The sequence below is a fragment of the Herpailurus yagouaroundi genome, unplaced genomic scaffold, assembly GCF_014898765.1.
Source record: "Herpailurus yagouaroundi ecotype Mexico unplaced genomic scaffold, PumYag 100, whole genome shotgun sequence".
NCBI classification, from domain to species: Eukaryota; Metazoa; Chordata; class Mammalia; order Carnivora; family Felidae; genus Herpailurus; species Herpailurus yagouaroundi.
The window spans coordinates 46,165,517-46,182,169 of NW_024412391.1; the positions used below are offsets into that span (position 1 = coordinate 46,165,517).

General features: G+C 41.5%; 1 protein-coding gene across 6 annotated transcripts in view; it reads left to right on the forward strand.

The window, feature by feature from the left end:
* The window catches only part of OSBPL3 (oxysterol binding protein like 3), a 181,322-nt gene extending 174,009 nt beyond the window's left edge, over nucleotides 1-7,313 (forward strand). For all 6 annotated transcript variants that reach the window (XM_040472413.1, XM_040472414.1, XM_040472412.1 and 3 more), the window contains one exon: nucleotides 3,547-7,313. In XM_040472413.1, the coding sequence (XP_040328347.1) occupies nucleotides 3,547-3,643 (97 nt within the window). In that variant the 3' untranslated portion in view covers nucleotides 3,644-7,313. The remainder of the gene's footprint in view (nucleotides 1-3,546) is intronic.
* The last annotated feature ends 9,340 nt before the right edge of the window (nucleotides 7,314-16,653 follow it).

A 16,653-nucleotide genomic window follows, 5' to 3' on the forward strand; every position in this document is an offset into this window, starting at 1 on the left:
GGCTCTGAGCCATCAGCCCAGAGCCCGACACGGGGCTCGAACTCACGAACCGCGAGATCGTGACCTGGCTGAAGTCGGACGCTCAACCGACTGCGCCACCCAGGCGCCCGAGAAGGAGAGAATCTTAAGCAGGCTCCACACTTAGCACAGAGACCAATATGGGGCTCGATCTCATGACCGTGGGATCATGACCTGAGCTGAAATCAAGAGTCAGGTACTCAACGGACTGAGCCACCCAGGTGCCCTGCAAGTGGTCTAATTCTTGAATTGCAGAAGTTACAAAACACTTCAGTTTGGATTTGGAACATTTACTATTAGTTTTAAAATAACTTGCCATTAAAGTCCTGTTAAAAATAGACTTAAAGATCTAGAAGGGGCATCAGAGATCATCAGCCCTTTACCCCCTCTTTTATATTAACTGGGCAGAAGCAAAGGCCCAGGGAACATAGGAATGTCCTGGACTGGCACCTGACTCTCCTGACTACTGGCCAGGGCTTTGTATGGTTTTAGGGGCTTTTTTATTGGTTTAATAGAAAAAAAAAAATCAACATTAAAACAGGCGCACATAGAAAAGCCACAGGCTTCTGCCCTACCCCTTCCACCCCAGTCTTGCTTTCAGGGAAGCCAGGGTTTTTTTTGTTTGGGGTTTGTTTGTTGGTTGGTTGGTTTTTCGGTTTTTTGCTTTTTGTTTTTGTTTTGTTTTGGTTGCCATTGTGTTTTAATGGATAACATGAACACTTTTAGGAGGAATTAGCTACTAATCTGTCAGCAGCAGAAATAAAGTCTGTATTCCAAAATAGCAAAAAGTACTATTCATCCCCAAAATATAATGCTTTTTCCCCCTAGAGTCAATGTGGGTTTTGCCAGATCCCTTCTGATCATTTACCCAGACTCAGGAGATAAGCAAATGAAGATCAACCAGAGTTTCATCCCAGAATATTCATAACTTTGTTTAAATATTTTAAAAACAAGACATCTTTAACTATTTTTTAAAGGCAAGAGATAGATAAATGGATAGATTAACAGACTGATCAGTTGGTTTGCTGATCAATTGATAGATATACACATATACCTTTAAGTAGGCTAATTTTTTCTTTTTCTTTCATAAATCATCTAGGGTCTTGTGTCTGTTTTTTTTTTTTGTTTTTGTTTTTGTTTTTTGTTTTTTTAAGTAGGCTTCATGGCCAGCATGGAGCCCAACATGGGGCTTGAACTCACAACCCTGAGATCAAGACCTGAGCTGAGATCAAGAGTCAGACACTTCACTGACTGAGCAAACCAGGCGCACCTCATGTCATTTTTAAACACAGGAAATTAGATTTATAAAGATGTTCATTGCAGTATATTCAGGATCATTAAAAACTGTAGGTGACTAAACTGTCTCAAGAACTAGGTAGGGAGATTCATCAATTTTACCTAATGTGAAAGTCCACAAAGTCTGTGGAGCTCTATGGGAAATAAATTAACATTTAAATGCAAAATATAAACCATTATCTAGGCTGTTGTTGAAACCATCTAGAATTATGTCTGGAATGGAAAAGGACAGAACATGGATGCAGCCAGGTGGCTCTTTTTCCTCTTGATTGTCTGTTAAATTATCACACTATTAGATGTGGCAAATAAAGAGCTGGAGAAAAGGCAAGAATTCTTCAGCAGTAGTGGTCCTGGCAAAGAGGTGACAGAGGAATGTGGGAACAAGGGAAGTGTCCACAGAAATTCCAAGTGGCAACTACAGTTCCTACAGAACTGGGCTCCTCTGTTTCATAGTCAAGCACTGGGTATGCAGACTGGCTTATTTTAGACACATCCCTTTATTAGAATAGGGAAACAAGTGTGATAAGAATCCCTGTTCCTGGGAGGTTGGAGAAACAGGCACTCTCCACTTATGCTTTTGAAGCATATGAAATATCAGTCAAAATTATAAATGTACACCCTCTTTGACATAGTTCTACTTACTGGAATTTTTAATGTGACTATACTCACATATGTATAAAATTACATATTGTTATATGTTTATCATATTATTATTAACATATGTCTGTGATAGCTAGAGATTAAAAACAACCTCCTAAAGGCTCACCAGTAAGGTACCTGTTAAATTGTGGTCCATTTCTACAGTGGAATATCATGCGACTGTTTAAAAAGAAATCAGGGTCACCTGGGTGGCTCAGTCAGTTAAGCATCTGACTCCTGATTTCGGCTCAGAGCATGATCTCACAGTTTGTGAGTTCAAGCCCCAGGTCGGGCTCTGTGCTGACAGTGCTGAGCCTGCTTGGGATTCTCTCTCTTCTTTGCTCTCTGCCCCTCCCCTTCCTCAAAAATAAACAAATAAACTTAAAAAAAAAAAAATCAGGATTCCCTATTGCCACAGAGTCCCCAAACTTTTGGGGACTATAAAATACAAATGGTAAATATTGTTAGCTTTGCAGGCCATAAGGTCTTAGTTGTAATTATTCCAACCCACTGAGCGGCATAAAAGCACCAATAGACAACAGTTAAACAAATGGGCATGGTGGTGTTCCAATAAAAAGGGATTAAGATTAAAGGGTATCTGCTTATAAAATAAATACGTCACAGAGATGAGAAACACAGCATAGGGAATATAGTTGATAATATTGTAATAATGTATGGTAACAGATAGTGACTACGCTTATTATGGTGACACTGATGTAATGCTGTGTACAGAATTGTTGAATCCATATATTGTACACCTAAAACAAATAGAACAATTTATGTTAATTATACGTCAACTAAAAAAAAAAAAAAACAGCATTACAAAGATAGGCAGAAGCCTGGATTTGGCCCTTGGGCTGTAGTTTGCTGAACTTACTGTGACAACAGAAAATGATCTCCAATATATATTGTTATGTCAAAAACTCAAAAGTTAGGACACCATAGAGTGCTGTCATTGTGGAAGAAATGGGAGAGGAGTGGAGTATGTATGTGTATGCATGCGTGCTCACACATGCATGAAATTTCTCTGAAAGAATGAAGCTTATAAAATCATCATTGCCTCTGAAGAAAAGGACTGGAAATCTGGGAGATAGGAGTAAGAAGAAAACTTTTAGCTATCTACCCTTTTGTACCTTTTGAATTTTCATCTATTTAATATATTATCTATTCAAAGGATAGTGAACCAAGGCTATTCTCTCCTGACTCTTATGTCTTCCAATTCCTTTTGTTTTTAATGTTAACTTATCACTTCATTGAACAATCTAGTTGATTTGTAGCTTTTCCGTAGTCACACCCAAGGTGTGGCTGTCATCCCAGCCATGTTTTATATATGACAAACTGTTCCCTTATCCATGCTTCTCTCAAGCACCATTTTTCACAGCCTCTAAGTTTGAGAAGTCAAAGTCAGAAGTGACAAAATGGCCTCCAGGCTTCCTGTTCCCTCATAGTTCCCATATGAGATTATCAGGGACATTGTATGTCTGTAAGAATGATAGCCTGGCCCAGGGTTGGGAGGAAGAAAGGAGGAAAAGGGAAGGAGAGAATATGACAGTGTTTTCAGTAGCCTTCAAGAAATTCTTTTATCCTTCACAGGAAATCCAATGATGACTGTTGGGTGAGCAACGGCACCTATTTGGAACTTAGAAAAGATCTTGGTTTTTCCAAACTGGACCATCCTGTCTTGTGGTGAAAAAGGAAAGAAGAATGATACACCTGTACTTCTCCTGTGTTTGCTTTCTGAAGCCACAAACCTGTGTCTATATATTTAAAAGAAATTATCTAGAATGATTACCTGTGCTTAGCTTAGCATTGTATTTAAGTATGTATTTTCTTCAATAGTTTCCTTTATAATTTCAAATGTTATCACAATTGTTTGTATGAATGTAGAACACCTTGATATTTCATTTTATATATAAGCTATTTAATAAAAATGAAAGACTGAATGTTAATGTGTGGGTTAAAAAAGAAGCTTTAACACTAATTTTCCAAAGGTTAGGAAAATTCAAATTAAATTCATGCCTTATAAAATTATGTTGGAGAAAAAAATTTATCTCTCCCAGGTGCATTAAGAACTAAGAATACCCAGGGTTACTCACTCATGCGTAAGCTACCCAAGTTTAATTTGGTAGCTCAGATATCTTTTTGCCTCCGACAGCTCTTGAATTGCTCATCCAGAACAATTCTGCTGGTGCTGGAGTCCGAAGAATACTTCCATTTTGGTGGTTGGGAGGCTGGTAGGAGATTAGTAGGATGTACGTTTTTATATGACATAGATACGGCACCTTCCTGAAGAGGAAAAGCATTTGAGCTCATCCCTCCCTAGAGTTCTTATTGCCTTATGTGCAAAACTGTACCCTGTTACTCAGAGAAATTGTCAATCTGAGAAATGCCCATTAGTTAAACACTATAATGGCATCCCAGAGACACAGTAGGAAATCTCTCCTTAGTGAGAACCAAATTCTTGACAAGAAACTGTTTTCTGCATCCCCCCCCCCCAGCCCCACCCCTAGATTCCCCACTCCCTACTTTTCTGTTGAGTATGGAATGTTCCAGTTTAGCATAAAACATACGGTGCATTCCACACAGCAGTTTGACTTTCTAAAAGTTTAGCAAAATAACTGATTGTTTTCAAGAACTCAACAGTTTTTTCTTAAATGCTGTTTTGGTATTTTCTACCTCTTAATAACACCATATTTTAGATCTTGTATAAGAAGTTTGACCATCTGCCTTATAGACAAATGTAGAGAATTGATGTTCTTCCTTTGTGTTGTGTTCTGATGAAGCTTTGTCTTATCTCTTTCCTACACTTTCTTCTTACTCATTTCCCTCTTTTGTGAGTCTTGCAGCAGTCTTGAATAATACAGATTATAACTCCTGAAAGGGGAAACTTTGTCTTTTTAAATATGTTATTTTAAAGTACAATAATAGAATCTGTGCAGTAGTTGAAGTGTGTTACCAAAGTAGTTCCAACTTCTGCCCAGATTACATTAAAACCAAAGCGTAATTTTTAAGTCTTTGACTCTATTGTCCATAACAGTCCTATGGAATATCAGGTATAATGGTATGTTAAACAGTTTTCGCCAGAAAACACTTACAGATATTTAAATAATTTCAGAGCATGTAGAATTCTAGGAATGAAAAGTAGAGTATTGGGAAAAAAAGAACACATGATTTTTTTCAGTTTACACCAAATAATCAACTAGTTGGACAGTATTGCACTTTCAAAGTGTAGAGTTACTGAAAGTGAGTCATGGCCTTTTGGAATTTGCAAATGATTAGCATTTTAAAACAACAAATGATTCCTTAAATATTACATTCATTCATTCCATTTTATCAAGAAGTCAAGATGAACACAATGTGAATGTCATTTCCATTTCTAAGCAGTTAAAGGACACAATCAGATTCTTTGGTACGTGCTTTGTTCTTTTCTTTTCAAGCATATATCCAAAGTCTGCTCGCAGAGGAAGAAGCAGGCTGTAGATGTAAGGATACTCTAGGGGAAAACAAACCTAGTTTTCACAATGTGAAGGAAAATGTGGACTTTTAGCCATATCAACTATGAAATAGGCCTCCTCCAGAGGCTGGCTCAAAAAAGAAACAACAACAAAACCAAGATGGGCAGCCTGAATGGGTGTAGCATTGTTATATAGTATTTGGAAATTTTTTAATTGTCCCCATGCTGTTATTTCAATTGATTTTATGCTTTATATTGGAGTCACAAAGATAAATGGACCAAATAGCACCTTTGTAGTCCTCTTATTTGAGATGGAAACAGAGGTGAATTAGAATATAGTACAGAACTATATGCAAATTTAAAAAGCTATTAGTACCAGCATCTGTAAAGGGCTTTTCTAAAATTTAAACAGCTTAGTGAGTCATACTGTTATAATCTTAAAAGTACCTTGAGGGGGAAATGGCTTCTTTTTTCTTTTAGTCCCTATTCTCAAAAGCACCTTCCCATGTCATTTGTAGCTCAAGGGTATTTCATATTTTTAAGATAAAGAAAACAAACGTGGCATTCTTTGGGAAGAATTGAAGTAGAATCTGACTTTCTGAACTTTGAAAATCCCAATTAAACAATTGTAGTCACTGCACCATCTAAGATACGCTGTAACCAGCCTCCATTTTATTCCTGATGATTCTATCCCAAATCCATGGGGAATTACACAGATACTCTTGGGAATGGGACTTTGCACCGTCAACCACATTGTACTTCAGAAGTTCCTATGGCCACTATCGATTACCCCAAGTTGCAGGCGATTCATTCAGGAAGAAACCAGCACTCTCCAGTGTATCCAGACAGCACATGGCTTCCCTCTGCTGACCCCAAAGCACAGTCTGGTATTTCCCGAGTCAAATGTAATAATCAGAATCACAGGGCGGCTCTCCGTGCCATTCACCTCCCAAAAGTCAGGCCAGTTCTGGTACTAATTTAACCAGAGTTCACTTTAGGACAACAGTCCAGTTATCTGTCAAGGAAAGTACCCCAATAGCCCACAATCTTTGTTTGCTTCCTGTGGGGCTCTCTGGAAGAGAAAAACAAACCTCAAAAATACTTGATTGTTTATTTGAGCTGCTGCCTTTCTCACATTCTGCTTATAATTACCATCAGTAAATCATTTACTTGAACTTCAAGTATTGTCCCTCATCCGTATTTTCCAGATTTATGATGAGTGGTCTTGTTTGACCATTAACAGTGTCAACCCTAAAAGAAAAACCATAAAGTTTTTATTTCACTGTTGAATTTTGTTGTAGGCTTACTAACATATTCCAGAAGTTCTATCATGCCCTCAAACTATCGTATAATTTTCTCAGACCTTTTTTTTAAAGTTATGAGTAGGAGCAATAAAGTTGTGCTTGTGATGTTAGGAATAATAGTTCCAATGTATTGGCATAATTTATTTGAATGTCTTTAATTTTGATATTAACATCAGCATAAATCTATTTTTGCTACCAGATGATAGCTATTTTCATGTGCTCAACTTCCCTCTGCATATATGAATCTGTTATTCGGTGTTAGTCTTTATTTCCCTGTGTTGGAAATATGTATCACATAAGTATCTGTAAATCATGACAGAAAATGCAAACCACTTCCTGAGACTTCTGTTTGGGTTATGCAATGATAAAAAGTTGCTAATTTATTTTACTCATGATGGTTTTATCTTCCTCTGTTACCCTCAGAGGATACTTAAAAAAAAAAAAAAAAGGATGTCTGTAAATCTTCTATCTAGCTGTGTATAAGATTATTTTCTGTTTAAATCCCACCCTTCCACCCATACCTCATTATCTCCACAAAGCTCCTACTAATTTGTTTATCCCCCTCATGTAGCTAGTTGGGAATAAACAACATGGAAAAAGGCCAACTTTGTCTTTGTTTTTCCAGATAAATGGGTATTAGTGGCTGCTGAAAGGGACAGAGTAAGACTCTAAACTAGGTTCTTTGGAGGAAGAAACACACCAGGTTACCTAAAATGATAGAGATTTGAAATAAGAATACCCTGAGACATAAACTGGGAACCCAAAAAGTTGCCACACATTTTCAGGATGTACTACATATGTAGGTCCCCCAGCCCTCAGGACGAGGGAGCCCTGTGTTTACCCCAGCATACTATGGAAATAAGATTTTCTGCGGGCCCTAACATGAAAAAGGAAAGTGCTGACTGCTTACACCAATTTAACGGCCCTTATGAGTGACTGGCTCCTCTCCTCCTCCCATATCCAAGTTGTGTCCTTTGCAATGCTAGGAACATTCTTCGTCTTCACTAAAGGCCCACCTGGTTCACTGACAAGATAAATACATCATGTTACACAAGGCACTGGATCGCAGTTATGTGCATAAACTCACATCTCTGTATCCCTAAAAATACTTAGACAACCAAAGGCAATTTATGAAACTTGGTTGGATCCTGGCTTAAAAGAAAAATAAGCTATAAAAGACATTTTGAGGATAATTAGTGAAAATCGGATAGAAGCCTAAAGAAATTATTGCTAATTTTCAAATATGTGTTGTTGATATTGCCTGTTCATCTGAATCAAATCTGCCATCAAAGGAGGACTATTTACCAACCTTATTCAAAATAATGGGTTATGAACACTAACGGAAATCTTAAAAAGCAACCTGAGAATATTTTAACATGTTGGCCATTTAACATGTTGGCCATTGCTGAAATAGGTCTTAAAGCATCTAGAAGTGTCGACTTCAAGGAGGCAATAAAATTTGAATCTACGAGTTCCAGGCCATTGGTTTACAAACTTAGTCCTATTATTTTCTAGCTGTACCAATAGAATACCAGTGTTAACGTGATGAATGGACACCAGTGCCCAGCACCTCAGGACATCACTGTCCTTTGCACACTCAGGTAAGGGTTTCTTATTATGGACTTATTACTAAGGGTCCCTGCAGAAAACCAAATCTAATTCCAGTACTTAAAGAGACAAAAATGAAGGGGTTACTTGAGGGGCTTCTCACAGGTTAAAGGCATGTTGGCAACAGCAGGAAGTTGTTACTGCCGCCCTGAAGGAGCCGAAGCTTCAGAGGAGGGAGGGTCCATTGGGCCATGGGGAGCTGTGGTGGAGGGACGGCTCTGCTAGAAGATCCAGCCCAGAGGAAGGAAGAACTGTCCCAACCTCAGTCTCCAATGGCCTCCATCCTACCTGGTGGCTGAACCCAAGCAAGCAGGCAACCCCAGTTCTTAGAGTTCAGCTGCTGGGGCAGGGGGAGGGCAGTGGCAAACAGAAATACAAGCACCTGCAGGGGGCCCTTAAAGGGCTCAGTCAGCTGAGCTTCCGACCCCTGATTTCAGCTTAGGTCATGAGCTCCGGCTCTGTGCTGACAGCGAGGAGCCTGCTTGGGATTCTTTCTCCCTCTCTCTCCCCGCCTCTCCCCAGTGCCCCCTCTCAAAATAAATACACATTTAAAAAAAAGAAAAGAAATACAAGCACCTGGACCTTATATTCACTGGAGGAGTTCACATCTGGGCTTTCAGAGGAATTTTCAGTAAGTAAATAGGCTTAAGAGCCAATTTTTCTTTTTTGAGAGGATAGAATTTATTAAATCATTTTGACTCCGAGTTATTTTACCAAGGATGAATTATGGTTAGTTATACTTTGTAACAACTCTGATTCTCTGTGATATTTTTTGTTGTTGTCACATTTTTTTTAAGTTTACTTATTTATTTTGAGAGAGAGAGCATGAGCAGGGGAGGGGCAGAGAGAGAGAGAGAGAGAGAGGGAGAGAGAGAACCCAAGCACTGACAGTGCAGAGCCCGATGCAGGGTTCAAACTCACAAACCATGAGATCATGATCTGAGCCAAAATCACGTTGAACACTTAACCAACTGAGCCACCCAGGTGGCCCACAGCTGCGTGTTTCTTTTCACGAAATGTTGTATATTGCTTTTATACCTTCTTTGAAATGTAAAGGTAAGAGCCTTGCCACTTCTTTCTCCTGTGACACCCGATGGGTGCTTTAAAAAGGGCTTGCACAGAGGGAGCAACCAGCAGCTGCTGTGAGGGATTCTTTGAAAAACATTTGCTGAGCCAGGAATGGTCGCAGACACTGGGAATATACAGTCCTCTCTCTACCTTGGAGCTTCCAGTCTGGTGGGAAGCCAGTGGGTGGGTCAACAACCAGTGTGGTTAAGAAGGCTCAGTACAGAGAATGCCCAAGTGACTAGGGGAGCGGCAGGTGTGCCTGGAGAGGAGGGACAGACCTCAGACAGTGAAGAAAATGAGAGGACTTGGCAATGGTGGAGGCTGGTGGTGGGGAAAATGCCACATGTGACTCACGGTTCCTCTCCATGCCAGTTAAGCCACAACTCAGCTTCCCAACTAACACCACAGTGAAAGTTTTGATGTGTAGCAATATCTGGGGTTTCCTCAGCCAGGAGCTATGAGACAAAGGGTGGTGAGCCCTGGCAGGCAGCCTCCAGGGACCCCTGAGGATTGAAGAAGGCCACGGAAGTCATATGCCAGGACCTCACTCTTCCTCCTCTGCTGCAAGATCACATAAGTTGCCATCTCCAGTGTTTCCCCGCACCCACTCACCGACTTACATAACCAAACACAGTTTTAGTGAGGGAAAGCAAGCCTAAGCCTGAGGAATCTGAGGGGTTTATCCTCTTTCCAAGAGTGATTAAGCATTACCAGAGTAGAGCATGTGAATTATCGGAATAGATAAAGGTTTTTTTTTTTTTTGAGAGAGAGAGAGAGAGAGAGAGCATGTGTGAGCAGGGGAGGGGCAGAGGGGGGAGGGGCAGAGGGAGAAGGAGAGAGAGAACCCCAAGCAGGCTCTGCGCTGTCAGGATGGAGCCTGACTCAGGGCTCTATCCCATGACTGTGAGATCATGACCCTAGCTGAAATCAACAGTCGGATGCTTAACCCACTGAGCACCAGGCGCCTCTATTTTAATTTTTTATTGTGGAAAATATACATAAAAATCACCATTGTAACCATTTTTAAGTGTATAGTTCAGTGGCATTGAGGGCATTCACGTTGTCAGACCATCACCACTCCCCATCTCCAGAACCTTTTCATTGTCTCGTCCTGGAATTTGTACCCATTTAAACTAAGCTTTAAACAAAATTGGATCTTGAGTTAATTTTTTTCTTGCCAATCAATCACTGAAGGGCTCATGAGGAAAACCAGATCAGTTACTGACAAGATGAAAGCCTTGTGTTTTCCTCACTTGTAAGTGGAAGTGTGGGTTACAGGTTTGCAGCCACACTGCAGAAGCCTCACGGCAGCCCCATTTAGGTAATCCCCACGTAACAGAATGGTTCACTGAGGACCAGAAGTTAAGCGACTTGACCAAATTCTCACACAAGTAGTTAATAGCGGGATGGGGACATAAGCAAGCTCTGGTCCGAATGCAACTCCTTCTGCTACAGAATGAGAGGCAAACAATGTGACCCCAACACCCTTGTCCCTTCCAAGAACGAGAACTTGTTCTCCAAAGCTTTCCTCAGGTCTCTGAGGCTGACACAGGCAATTCAAGGATGGGAAAGAAGCGTGGGATGGGACTTGGGAAACCTAATTCTAGTTATTGGTGAGACCTTGGGTAGGTCACTTACCCTATACAAGTCTCTTTCAACCCCAACAGTAAATGGAAAGATTATTCTGAAGTTTCTCTCTATGCTGCCACTGTGTGGTCTCAAGAACAGGGGAAATGTTCTTTGGTCAATCAACAACTATCCATGAGCACCAAATAGGTGCTAGACACAGTCCCTGTCCTCATAGAGCTTACCTACAAATTGCAGAATCTGCTTTAAAGTATTCTTTTTGGGGGCGCCTGGGTAGCTCAGTCTGTTAAGCATCCGACTTCGGCTCAGGTCACGATCTCATGGTTCGTGAGTTCGAGTCCCCACATCAGGCTCTGTGCTGTCAACGCAGGGCACACTTTGTATCTTTTGTCTTCCCCTCACTCTGCTCCTCCCCCACTCATGCTCTCTCCCTCTCTCAAAAATAAATAAACATTAAAAAAATATTCTTTTCTATTTTATCCTGAAAGTGGGAATTATTTGGCTGTATGGAACAATGATGATCACATATTTAGCAAAAGCTGCCAGCTTCTGAATCATCATGCTTTTGTAGAATCAAAATTATCTAAGAGTGAGCAGTTGTCACAAACCTATCGAGATGGTCCTTTGCCTCTACATGTTCATCCAGCCAACAATACAGGGAATGCAGCAGAGGGAGAAAAAATTAAGTTTCTGTTCTCCTGGAGCTTAGAGTCTAGTGCGCAGAGGGTGGGGGTGGCACGTAAACGGACAAGTGTGTGATGCGACAGACGTGAAAAGTGTTGCAGAGCAAGATTCTCCAGGATGTGGAGAGGCAAGCCTGGAGGGTGTTACTACTGCATGTTACAGGGAGTGGTGAGAGAGGGTTTCACTAGTCCAGGACTTGAAGGGACTTGAAGTGAATGCAGAGGAAAAGCAGAAGAAAGTTCTGGGAACAGCAAATATAAGACTGAAGCGAGGCGCTGTGGCTGGTGCTATTGGAGAAGTGGCAAGGGAGGCCAGTGCAGGTGGAGCCATGAGTGGAGGGGGCAGGATGGTAAGTCAAAATGAGGGCTGGGAGATATTGGGGATCAGAGGGCTTGGGTTTTTCCTCTGAGTGAAATTAAAAGTCAGTGAAGGGTTTCGAGCAGAGGAACACGATTTAACTTATGATCTGGCTGCCTGGTGAAGACTAGCAGGCACAGGCAAAACCAAGAGCCCAATCCAGAGAGAGACGGTGGTGGTTAGGACCAGGGCAGAAGTGGTGAAGGTAGAGGGAAGCAGTAAGAAACTGGCGATCCTTTGAGGATAGAATCAGTAAGACTGGCTGAGGAGTTGGATTTGGAGGTGTGAGGAGAGAGGTCAAGGGCAACTCCAAGTTCTGTGTTGTGATCTATTGGAAGGATGAAGTTGCCATGAGCTGAGATAAGGAATGCTAGGGACAGAGTCGATCTGGGTGCTCTGGTAAAAAAAGTTAGGTGGTGATTTTTTCCAAGAGGTGCTCTTAAGTAGGCAACTGGATATAGGTGTGTGGTAAAGGGTAATGCAGCAGGCTTGGCTTGTTTAAACCCTGCACGTGTGAACAAAGACTGGCCCTTGCCCATCTCCTGGGAGATGCCCTCCAAGCCTTTGGAATATCCCTCCAGATAAGAGTGGTTTGTATACCTGGGACCTTGGCCCTGCTAAATGCTCAAAATGTTATATAGTGGGGACTTTGGTTACGCTGTATCAGTTTGACCTCTGGGCAAGTCAGGGACTAAGTAACGACGGTCAGCTACATGGGTGTTCCATGCCTTTGGGACCGAGCCTGGACACCAAGTTCCCTGGTTGACAATACTCTGAATAAGTTGTCACACACAGTTGCTGGGATGTGTTCCCTGAGAAACTGGAAGAGATTTTAGACTCCACCGTCTCCCTCATTCCCACACATTGAGACTGAGTCCTGCCCAGCCTACCTGTGAATTTCGTCCTCAGCCCCACTGCCCCTGCCTCAGGTCAGGCTCTTGTCAGTTCCAGTCTGGCAAACAGAGCCCCTGTCTGCAATCCCAACTGCTTCCCATCCATCCTCCAAGCCGCAAAGAGAGTGATTTTTCTAAAGTCTGATCATATCATTAATCTCTTTATAATCCTTCTCTGCTCAGAACACCTCAGCATGGGGTGTGTGTAACGCAGTGGTCATAAGACCAGACGTTGGGGTCAGAGAGACTAGGGTTTGAGCCTGGGACTCTGCTGTTCTGAGTGTCAGCTTCCTCATTTCTAAACTGGAGTCAACCCCCAGGGCACCTATGAGGATTCCAGATTAGTGCCGTCTGCTGAGCACTTTGTGCCAATCACTAGTTCAACTCTCCTTTGGCATTCCTGCTTTACCTAAGAGAAAATTGGGACTTAGGTTAGGTAACTAGCGCATAGGCACAACTTCATACTCGATAAAGCCAGGATTCAGGTGCTCTTAGCTTCTAAGCCAGCAGTTCTCAGAAAGTGGTCTGGGCCCCCCTGAGGGCCCTCAAGACCCATCCAGGGGAAGTGCGAGATCTTATGTTTTCATCATAATATTAAGACACCATTTGCCTTTTTCACTCTCATTGTCTCATGAGCGTACGGTGGACTTTTCCAGAAGCTACAAGACATGAGAATGCAGCAGGTCGATGTTATGTCCAGCTGTCTGCCATTAAGCCAGACATTTAGTGATATTTGCAAAAATGTAAAGCAATGCTATTCTTCCCTGTATTTGTTTGTTTGCTTTGGCAGTGGTAGTTCTATTTCATTGAAAGTATGTTTGTAGGTCAACATACGGTATGTTTATTGTTGATATTTTAAATTAATTCATATTTCTAAATATCTCAGTTCTAAATTTCTAAATTTCTCTATTGCCAGTGAATGTCAATAGGTATAACCCACATAAATATAAGTTTTCTAGATTTCTCTATAATTTTCAAGAGTATAAAGTTTCTCTGGAGAACATATCGGTTTTAAGAGCATATTTGGTCTTGAGACCAAATTTGGTGTTGAGAAACAGCACTAAGCCGTACAGAATATATGTCATTGCTTACCCCAGTGTCTAATGGAGAATGAGGGCTCAGTAAATGATCACATTTACTATTTTATAAGACTCTGTAAATGAATAACAGATTTACTGACTTGTGACTTCCCTGAGTCGTCTCATCACTGCCCTGTATGCACTATTCTCTCCTGAGCTATGTGCAACCTTGGGTCCCCATGCCTTTGGATACTCTGCCATATCTACCAAACTCACACCTTCTCTCTTTGAGGCCTCAGCTCAAACAGCTACACTTTTTAGATGACTGTCTTGAGTTAGACACTCCTCCTCTAATTCCTTGTCCAGTGGTCTTTCCCCTGAACCACACTGACTTGGGCAGAAACTTGGAGATTTTGTTGATTTCCTTGGAAAGGTTTTACAGAGAAAGATTTGTGACTGCCCGTTCAGTACACTTGAGAAAAAGGCCTCCTTCTGGGTGAACAGCAATTTCTCCATCACTAGAACAATATATGCAAGGAAGATCATCAGCCAAGCCTCTGTTTCCCAAAATGTGGCCTAGACTCTGGCTACCAGATCACTGAGGTACATGTTAATATGCAGATTCCTGCCCCCATCCATGATGTACTGAGTCATACTCTGGGAATAGGACCTAAGAATATGATTTAAATTTTTTCAATGTTTATTTATTTATTTTGAGAGAGAGACAGAGCATGAGAAGGGGAGGTAGAGAATAAGAAACCCAAGCAGGCTCAGTGTTGGTTTGATATAGGGCTCGATCTCATGAATTGTGAGATCGTGACCTGAGCTGAAATCAAGAGCTGGACGCTTAACCTACTGAGCCACCCAGGTTCCCCTGAATATGATTTCTTTTTACTTTGGCAAATTTTATTGAATGGAAATTATATCTCAATAAAGCTGTGAGAAAAATATGAATGTATTTAGTACTACATTCTATGAATATGTTCTTTGAACTGCCACCAATCATTAATACAATAGGTACGGTTTGTATGCCAGCTGTAGGTTGTTTCCCCTAATTTGTTGGACTAGAAATAAGCTTAGATGTCAAAGACAGCCAGTTTTCTTTTATCCTATAGTGTATAGTGTATATTCTAGCCAAGGATATGATTTTTAAAAAGAAAGTCCTGTGTTGATTTTGTGATTCTCATACACACCAAAGTCTGAGAACTGCTCTTCTAGATACTTCTAGGTTCCACAAGAGCCACTCACTCTGCCATTGGACAAAGATGACTACGAATTATACTACACTGGGAGAGGAAATGGTCTAGAAGAAATATTGGCCACATATGGAAACTTAACAAAGGGAGTTTGGATCTATTGGGAAGGGGATTGGGGAGGATTTCACAGAAGATGTGATGTTGGAGTTGATTTGAATGGGCATTTTTATGCAGGGAAGGACAATAAGGATGTTCTAGGCAAGAAAAATAATGTGTGCAATGGAAAAGAAACATGGAAGCATGTCGCACAGGCATAGAAGGACACAGACCATCCTGCATCCTTTGCTTTGATGTTATGCTCAACCAAGAAACTTTCTGGATATTAATTGGGCTATATTTAGCTACTCTGTCTTGGATAGTAAACATGAGTTTTCCAGCCATTGGAAAGACATTTTATGCATCCTGCATTACAAATAAGTTAACTGATATCCCAAGTTTTAAACTGGCCTTTGATGTGTCAATTACTCTAGACAGTATCAGGTGGCAAAATTACATTTCTAACATGCAACACTAAGGAATTCAATGTGATTTCGCAAGACATGTGAAGGGGGAAGGTTAGCCTTCCCCCATGAGGCTAGCCAAAAGAGCCAGCTGACCTTCAGACCTGTATCACACACTATGGATTGTTTCCCAAAGTCACGTGTTCATCCTCCTTCTTACTTACTAACAGAACTTGGGTTCTATTTCGATATGGGCAGCCTTGTGTTTGAAAGGAAGGCAAGCCCCATCCCTGGCCCCAGCGTCTTGATGAGGTGAAGTCTATATGGCAATTCTTCCTCCAGTGACTGTCTTGGGAATGGACATGGAATGCAGTTCTGGGCAGCGAGATGAGGCAGGGACGGGATTTGCTGGCAGCTTTGGAAATGTTTTCCTTAGTTTGACAAAGGGAGTAAAGTAAGGACCATCCCCCTTCCAGCCTTGGCCCATCACTTGTGTGGATTGTTTCTGCAGTCATCCTGGAGCCAGGAAAAGGTGAGCCTGAGGATGATGCCAGGGGGTGGAGATTGGCAGTGAGAAATGGCAGACAGAGCTTAGGCTGGCAATGATGTTGTCGAGTCTCTGAATCAGCCCTCCTGGAGCTGCCCTATCTCTGTACATCTTGATATGTGAAATGACAGATGTCCTTATACATTAGGCCATTTTTTGTTGTTGTTGTTGTTTTTCCCCAGCTGAATGCACACGAACGACACCCCACCCACGCAGACACACACAAACACAACATACCATGTTGTCACTTCCCCAACCTGGGAACTGAAATTAAGGTGTCACAGGGAATGTAGGAGCAGGCTTACTCATGGGGCTCTAGAAACTGGAACCTATTTATGGAACTGGAAGATTATACAGCATCCCACCTACTTTCATCAATAAGATTATCTATTTGGGGCACCTTGGTGGCTCAGTCAGTTAAGCGTCCGACTTCAGGTCATGATCTCACAGTTCGTGGGTTCGAGCCCCGCATCGGGCTCTGTG